Raw genomic sequence first — 8,496 nt, 5'->3', positions numbered from 1 at the left:
AGCAATTGTAACATGTAAATTATATGGAAGTATTTTTTTAACGAAAACATCCTAACATTCCTTCAGCCGCTGATATCAGCAGTATCTTTTTTTTTTTTTTTTTTTTTTAAAGATACGAGATGTGTCCACCGAAGACCACGGTTACAGAGATTACACGGGACTTTGTCTGCATGAGAAGAGCGTTAGTTTTTCCCCAAACGTGACACACACACACAAACAAAAACAAAAAAAACGCCACACGCTGTGAAGTATAACAGGCCGTTTGTTCACCACGATGAGTCCACAGGTTTCTATCAAGCTAAATATCAGAGATGCTTTCAGGTCACATCTGCCGTGTGTTCACCATAAGTGATGACAGCTCAGTCTTTAAGAGGTAATTTAGCCAAAACCAACTGAAGTCATTAACGTTTTTTTCTGTCAGTTTAATGAGCTTTGGTTTTTAAGAAAGTGCAATTGTACATCATCATCCAACTATTAGTGTTTTGTTGACAGCTGAAGGAAGTCTCAGTCTCCCTTTATGCATCTCAGCGACTACAGTTCAGCCAGCAACTCAGAGGTGCCATAGAGAACCATATTTCTGTTGCTTCATTAATCAGCTTATTTCAGCTACTGAAATAATCTAAAAGCATTTTTTGGAAAATTCTGACTTCTGCAGTGAATCATTAGTGAAGTTCCTCCTCGTGTCTGTTTCCCATCTAAACGTGTAATTTGGAGGAGATTTCGCTCCACGTCTTTGTACAAACTCATATTATTTGCCTCGCAAAGGCAGTTGAGGGTAGTTCTGCTCATCATGCTGCACTGTGAGTGAATCATGTCACAGGTCGTGTGTTGTGAGGTTTAAGCCCTAAATAATTTCACTAATCATCATTGATTCTCCATGAGACGTGTCGATTGAAAGATGATTTGCACTGCTTCAATGTTATTGTAAATAATCCACTTCTCAGTTTGGTTCGTTTGTTTTCAGAATGCTTTTCTTCTTCATGGGGTTTTCATTGAGTGTCAGTGTTCTTGAAAGTACGTGTTTAATCAAATTCTACTTGTACTTTTTTTTTCTGATTTGTAAAACATTGATTGACACCGTATGTGCGAGGTGTTATGTCGATGCTTTCTGTGTAACATTCACCAGGACCTGAACAGAACAAACCTGGCACACAGCCCTTTCTGCAAGTTTCTGTGCAGAAACAAACTGAAAATGTTGTATAAAGTAAAAAAGAAAAGGTTTAGATGATATAGTTGTTTATTTTATACATAGATTACATATGTATGTTACATGATTTTAAAATTAAAGTAATTTTGTAACAGATATTGAAGTGTCTTATTAGAGGAGGTAAAGCTTTTGTGTTCAAGTTGGTGTTGCACAGTCACTTGTATGGCTTGTTATTTTTTTCTGTATTTACCATCAAAATAAGCTTTAAAAATATTGTTCATATTGTTTTAAAAGAAATTAACAAATTACGTTTACATTCTAAAATATCTTGATATTAACTATATTATACTGAATTATTTATAAATCAACCTGGATATTGTGAAATATTTGAAAATAAATATTTTTAAACATATGTTACTCAGAATATTACTCATGTACACTACTCTTTCTCAGCTGTGGGTTATTAATGGAAGAAAAAAAAAACACACAGGCTAATGTGAGTGATATGAAAAGGACATGGAGGAAAAAGGTCTGACGTCAGTGCTTAAATATTATTTTTAAGACTTAGAGAATATAGATATAAATTGTTTCATATTTTTACACAGCAAATGTACCACTGTATAATGATGGTAATAGCATTTTATGTATTTTACTGATTTAATAGTGAAACAAAACATCTTTTTCTTATCAAAAATTATACCACAATTTAAATTATGCTAGATTTATTGTACATGACTTTACAAGTATCAAATGGACATTTGGCCTACAACAAATGTAGATCAAATGAAGTTTCCTTTTTTTTACTATCAAAAATAAAATCAAGATACATGATTAATGCGCACTCACAATATTTACAAGGTAACAGGAGTGAACTGTTGCTCTTCTCTATCTCTTAGTCAAGAGAACTCTCTGTCACCCTATACAACTTGGTCATCACGACTTCTACATCATCTCCACCCAGATGACAAAGGTCCAAGACACACACGACATGTGTATCCTCCAGCTCACTGGCAGTTGCTAAGATCTCTTCTGCAAGACAAAACACCGACATTATAAGCACCACCTGTCACACTGCTCCTTAATATGATGTTATGGATGCGTTATAACTACACCGCTTCCTGACTTGGTTGCTACCTGGCTCAGGCAGACTTGCATCACTGTGGCTGGCTGCGTCACTTAGAGGACAGAGGAAGCCAGACGAAAGGCAGGACAGCATTGTGTTGCCATGCGCCTCCATAGGAAGACCCACTGCCCTTGGTTCATCGGCGCTCACAACAGGAAAATATGCAGCATCAACGGCTATCTGCTTGTTTATGCCTGTCAGGGAGATAAAAAAAAAATGATTGGAAAACAGATTTTAATGGTCATCATCACTGTTTAATGCCAACAATAAAATAACTGGTAAATTTGAAGTATTAGAACATTTTCATCATAAGATGCCCTAACTGAAGGCAGGCTAATTATGAGACTAAAGCCTGCTTTTTGAAGTCAACGTGATGTTGAATGTAGTAAAGAAGGAATGTAAAAAAAAAAAAAGTGTCCACCTCAATAATACACAGTTCTAAATGTGACTCAGACCTCTGACTGTGCAAGTGACTCAGTGATGACGTAAGGGTAATATAATAAAAACATAAATGGTCAGTTCCAGGTTTTTAGGACTAAATGAATAAGACAGCAATTTTTGTCCAGTTGACACACCTATTCGTAAGAAAGACAAACCTGCTGCCTACATCCTCTCTATAATATTTGAATAACAATCTGTGGGCAACAAGATGATGTTCTGGCTCTGAGCACTGAGACAAAATGTTCAGACAGAAATGCCCGGAACAAAGAAAAACACAATTTTCACTGAGACTGTCTTAGCACAGATTTTACTCATTCGTACTTTACCTAATATTGTAACTTGGTAATATCCTGGACAAACCACAGGTGGGATGGTGTCCGTGCTTTGCTCTGGCGTCCAATGTGATGGTTGAAGGTTACATGACTGCAGGAGGATGTTCTTCTCATCAAATGTAAACCTCCTAGAGACACTGTCCTGATACAGACTGCCTTGACACAAATGTTCGGACACTTCCTGTCTTTGCTTCAGCCAGTTGCTGCTTTCCCAGCATAAAACATCAGACTCTGGTAGAAACAAACATTGAGTAAGCATCAAAAAGGCAGCTGATTTTAGAAGGTTTAACAGTGTATCAAATCACATGCAGCTCCAGTCATTTACCTTGATTTGGATTTGTCAGTTGTATGTTATATTCCACATCCTGAACATCCTCTGACTCAGAGTCACTTTCTTTTTCTGCCTGCTCTTGCTCTTGCTCTGTGTGTACATGTCCAGCTCTCCTGCAGGAGCAGACACATATGCTCAGAATAACTGAAATGGTTTACTGATGTACACCAGCTGATTCTTTACTACCTTTTTGCTGGCACAGTAACACGATTCAAGCTGGACTGCGTGGCTTTTCTGTAAAACAAATCAACATGTTAGATTTCTGTTAATTAATTAAATATAGGCTTTAAACATGGCAGCTGGACTTTCTTCTTTAAACTTTGCTTGATATAATGTCCTCCTGCCAGCCAATTAATGACAATAACAAATCGGTCAATTGATACCTTGTCAGAATTCTTCTTTTCCTTTGATTTGCTGAGACTTTTTCTATGGAGTGAGATGTTAAACTCTCCCCTAACATGTGCTCAGCTGTTGAATGATGACTGTGTGCGTCTGGAACAGCTTGTTCACACATATCAGTTGAAACATCTGGCATCTGCAGAAAGGACAGCTGATTTATTTTACAGCTTTAATACTCACAACTCTGGGAGAGACGCTACAAATGTTTGCTTTTTTACCTCTTTCTCTACTCCTCCTTGTGAATCTGTGGTCTTTGGGACTCTCATGTACCGCAATGCAGTAATCTGCCCTTGAATTGCCAGTTTTTTATGTTCTCTATATTGTAGGGTCTCCAATTCCCTCTTCAAGTCAGCTGCAGCAACCAGAGGAACTTGTGCTGAAAATGAAGTAAAACATTAAAAACCTGATCAAATAAACCAAATCACCTTTACTGAGGGATGATTTTGACAGCTGTACTGTCCTCTAGCTTTTAAAAATTCTAATACACCATACTAATTTGTATCTTGTGGCTGAGCTGCAGGTGAATGCTGACCCAGATTTGATTTGACAGGAAAAACGAGAGCATCTCAACATGCTCCAGTTCTGCAATAGGGTAAATTGTTTCGTACCTTAAAATCACAACAGTAAAAGTTGGGGGAAATAAAAACATTCTAAAATGAAACAGTAGTACACTGAAACCAACAACATAAGAACAGGGTATGTCAAGGTTCTGTAAACTTGCACCTCAGGGATTCTCTGTGTTATCCCCTCACCTGAGGAATCTGCCATTGACTGTGTAAATATCTGGGGGGGGGCGAGGATAGCAATAATAGCCACCAACAGCAGTCTTCTGGAGGACAACATTGTCCTTCAGAGTCTTGGTCCACTGGATGAAACTCTTCACTTTGGGGTCACTCACATATGGCTGGCCTTTGTGGTAGCCTGTTAGAGACACATAATATACAATTCAGCTCCAACCGTAGTGAGAATTAATGTACGCAAGACATGAAGATTATTTATTGTGCCGACCTGTGATGAACATCTCTGTTTCACAGCTGCTTGTGAGGTAGGGCAATGAACCCTCCACTTGACAAACCCTCATTTGAGTGCAAACCAAGTAGGTCACTGAGGAAGACAAAAGTGAAAACAACAAAGTGAAAATGCTCTCATGAATAACAGCAGAGCTACTGTGTAAGATTTGAGCTGATACAGCTGGCATACTTGGACATATATGAGTGAAGATTTCTGGTTGAGATGAGGAAAAAATCTCTAAAATAAAGGGATGGTTAGATGTTCCATCCACTGCATGAATCCAGCGGTACGTCCAGTATCTTTCTGGACCTAAAAGATGAATGTGGTCAATCACCAAAAACTGAATTAAAATCAAAAAGTAAATTCTGCAGTTTTCCGTCTGTTTTTATAAATAGTTGAGAATAAAATGGATATGAACACTTCTTACCTTTGCTTGCTTTACTCTTGACTCTTTCAACACGACCAACAAATGTTACCAAACCAATTATGTCACATGCACAATTGTTAGTTAATTTTTCCAACTCTGACCTGTAAGAAATATAAATGAATCAAACAAAACTGAAATCATAATGACAGATGACCCAGCGAGTGTTATAACAGAATAAACATTAAACAGAACACCTTTCATAATTGCATAAACAAAAATACAGCACAAATATATAATACATTTTAAGCACGATAAAAGACTATTACAGCAATGCCAATTTATTACCTGGTGGTGAACTGGTAGGAAACCTCAGGCAATCCCCACTGAGGCAGCACACTTTTTGGCGAGACCACAGTGATGACTGAAGTTGGGTTGCGAGGGTTCAGGCAGATTTCTTGGAAAAATACAGAAAAACCAGAACATGGTAAGTGTTTACTTGATTGTTGATTGTCTGAATTTTAATTTTAGTATTTAGTCTCTGTGATACAACAAAGACATTATTTTACATATATAGAAAGTTTGCAAGTCACACAACAATGACACTAAACTAAAAGTGCCATCATTATTTATGTACATACCCACAGAGTTAAAAGTCTTCATTCTGTGATGGTCCATTTGCGGGCGTGATCGGTTTGAGTAACTCTGCTTTATGGTGTAATTCTGGAGGTACAAAACTGTACCTACATGGAGTCTCTCGTAAAACTCTGGACAAAGTTCGTTCCAAAGCACAAGGGACATAATGCCACTCTGGTCAGCAACTTCAAAGTATGCCTGAAATATGGAAGAGCAGGACGTGAAACACAAGCCAACTATATTTTGTTGTAACATTAACATCCTGTGAATATCTTGTTACGGAGACTCAAAATTCTGAGTGATTCACCTGGTAGGGATAATCAATCTTGAGTCCAAACTTCCCATAATACCTCAACCTGGATTTATGTATTATCTTCACTAGGAGAGGGAGTGGCTTCCTTGTGTTTCTAAAAGATGACTCCAGACTACAAAGAAGAGTGATCTTGGACACTGTTGAAAAGAACATTGCAGACAACACATTATCAGGATTTTCATTGCAATTTGGCAGCCATAGCCAATTCAATTATGTCATGGAGAATAAAATTTGGAAATGAGTAAGAGATTCAGATGAATGGACAGTGAAACAGCTTCAGCTGAGTATACTTTCCTACCACATAGAGTTTCGCCTGGAAATTGTGCTAGCCATGTGGAAGATATGTATGTTATACTGGTTTTAAAATCTAAAACATTGTATTATAGCTTTTGTTCTTGTAAAATGGTGGATACCAACCTACTACAAGCTGACGGAGCTTTAAATGTGAGCAAAAGTAAAGTAAAAAGACACTTGAATTTACTTGGAATTTAAAATGAGGTAGCATAGCTCCATAAGGATCTTTCCCTCATTCAACCTTTCTGACATGCTGCTCTTGCTCTAAACATTACATTTGTGTTGTTTCTCTGTGTGCTAGGGAACACAAATGAGTCATACATCATTTTTTATTACGTATAAATTTATACCAGTATTATCATGGACAGTATGATAAAGCACATAATTCATATTGACAGGGAAATTTTGACCAGGACAGGGCCTTAAATACCATTATAGAAGGCAATTCTATTGTGTTAATATTTAATTTATTGGTTTTGCACAGCATTATGACTGGGAATCCAAACAGAAATCTGCATCTCGTCGATGTAAATACTCTTTTCACTATGAGTGTGTGACATCATCTCACCGTCCAGCACTGTGTCGGATGAGGGAGAACCTGATGTCCAGACGTCTCCCTCCGGGTCATCGTTGTTCCACAGAGACAAATAGTGTTTGCGACTCACATGAAGGGGGACATCACTTTGCAACACCACGCTCCTCTCCATGCCATGCTTGGTCAGCACAGGCAGTGAACTTACATCGCTTATATGGATCAAGACAGCCGACCTCCCTGCACAACATCTGAGCTTTTCAATGCAAATATAACCATGTCCCAATCTCCTCTCGTTGTAAACAAAACAACACTGAGTGATGCGGAAGTCAGTTCCAGTCCTTAGGGTGTTTGTGTGCACTAGGTGATTTAAACTAGGGTGAAGAAAACATTTAGCTCTCCAGACTCCGTCGGTGACCGTCACATCGTATCTGTAGCTGTCGAGCTGCTGCTGCTGCTCCTCAGTTTGCTCAGACAAATACCTCTGAAGTGCAATGACAGCGACGGGAGCCACCTCCTCGGCTTTCAATATCAGACAATGTGTAGAGGATAACCTCTCCAGCGTCCCCTGTAGAAATGATGCTTGAGAAAGTCCAGTCACCATCGAGGAACAAGACGAGTTGTCCTCCATTGTGGACAGTAATGTCTCTGATCTACTTTTTAGATAAGGTTAGCCATTGTGTAGCTGCTGACAAGAAACTAACGTTCTCTCATGTTAGCTTGTTGGCTAAACAACTAACTTCTTCCAGCTAGTACTGGCTAACGTTAGCATGTCCTACACGACTTTAAACTTACTTGGTTTCTGTTTAATGTAAGAGCGACAATTATACATCGCCGTTCACTTAATATTTAGGCATTTTCAGAGAATGGTAATGTTATTGCAACATTACCGTTACCGCTGGCTAACAGTACAAACAACCCGGGGTGCTGTTTGATGGCGTCACTTTTTGTCTTGAACGACATTACGTGTAAAATGAGAGAGAAAGTCGATTAATATATAAACCTAATTTATATGTGTAATGCTACAATGCCCTATACTTTGGTCTGACCCGAAAACGAGACACCTATTATACGCTGTAATTTCTATTTTTAAATTCCGCGCCCAGCTGACAGTGGTCCGTTTGGCCTGACGTCATTAAGGCGACGACGAGGTCGATCTTCTTCTTTGGTGTTATTGTTTTGTTTTGTTTTTAACAGCAGCAGGCATATTTAGTTGCATTTCTATCAGCATTTCAATTAATCCTCAATCCTGTTCTTAAGACCACTGATTAGACTCGTGCCCTTTGAACACCCCCATACAGTTGTTTTACTGTTTGACTATGGCACTTAATAGGTTTTTGTATCTGACCTGAGCATAGTTACTTGCTCCCTCACCACTCCCCCCACCTCATTGCTGTAATGCCTGCAAAATGAAGTTTTCCAGAGTCATTTGTTGCTCAGAGAGAATAGCATGCCTCTTCAGTATAACCCACTCTCGCATTACCAAAGATCATCCACAAGTCATTACGTTTCCACCTCTGTGCTTTACTGATGGTGTTAGATGGGTATCTATAATCTTTTTTTGAGTTCTGTG

At 38.5% G+C, this 8,496-nt stretch overlaps 1 protein-coding gene across 1 annotated transcript; it reads right to left on the bottom strand.

Moving 5' to 3' along the window:
• Window positions 1–86: 86 nt before the first annotated feature.
• Window positions 87–8,037, bottom strand: radx (RPA1 related single stranded DNA binding protein). Its single transcript, XM_026371673.1, is given in 16 exon segments — window positions 87–2,176; window positions 2,282–2,464; window positions 3,038–3,274; window positions 3,369–3,487; window positions 3,561–3,608; window positions 3,758–3,909; window positions 3,992–4,149; window positions 4,526–4,565; window positions 4,567–4,694; window positions 4,782–4,877; window positions 4,974–5,093; window positions 5,212–5,312; window positions 5,497–5,605; window positions 5,790–5,982; window positions 6,092–6,234; window positions 6,960–8,037. Coding segments are annotated over 16 exon segments (2,559 nt in total). The 5' UTR covers window positions 7,555–8,037; the 3' UTR covers window positions 87–2,039.
• Between the last annotated feature and the right edge of the window lie 459 nt (window positions 8,038–8,496).

The sequence above is a fragment of the Anabas testudineus genome, chromosome 14, assembly GCF_900324465.2.
Source record: "Anabas testudineus chromosome 14, fAnaTes1.2, whole genome shotgun sequence".
NCBI lineage: Eukaryota > Metazoa > Chordata > Actinopteri > Anabantiformes > Anabantidae > Anabas > Anabas testudineus.
Note: the sequence above shows the minus strand (reverse complement) of the source record. Positions and strands in the feature narration are given on the sequence as shown.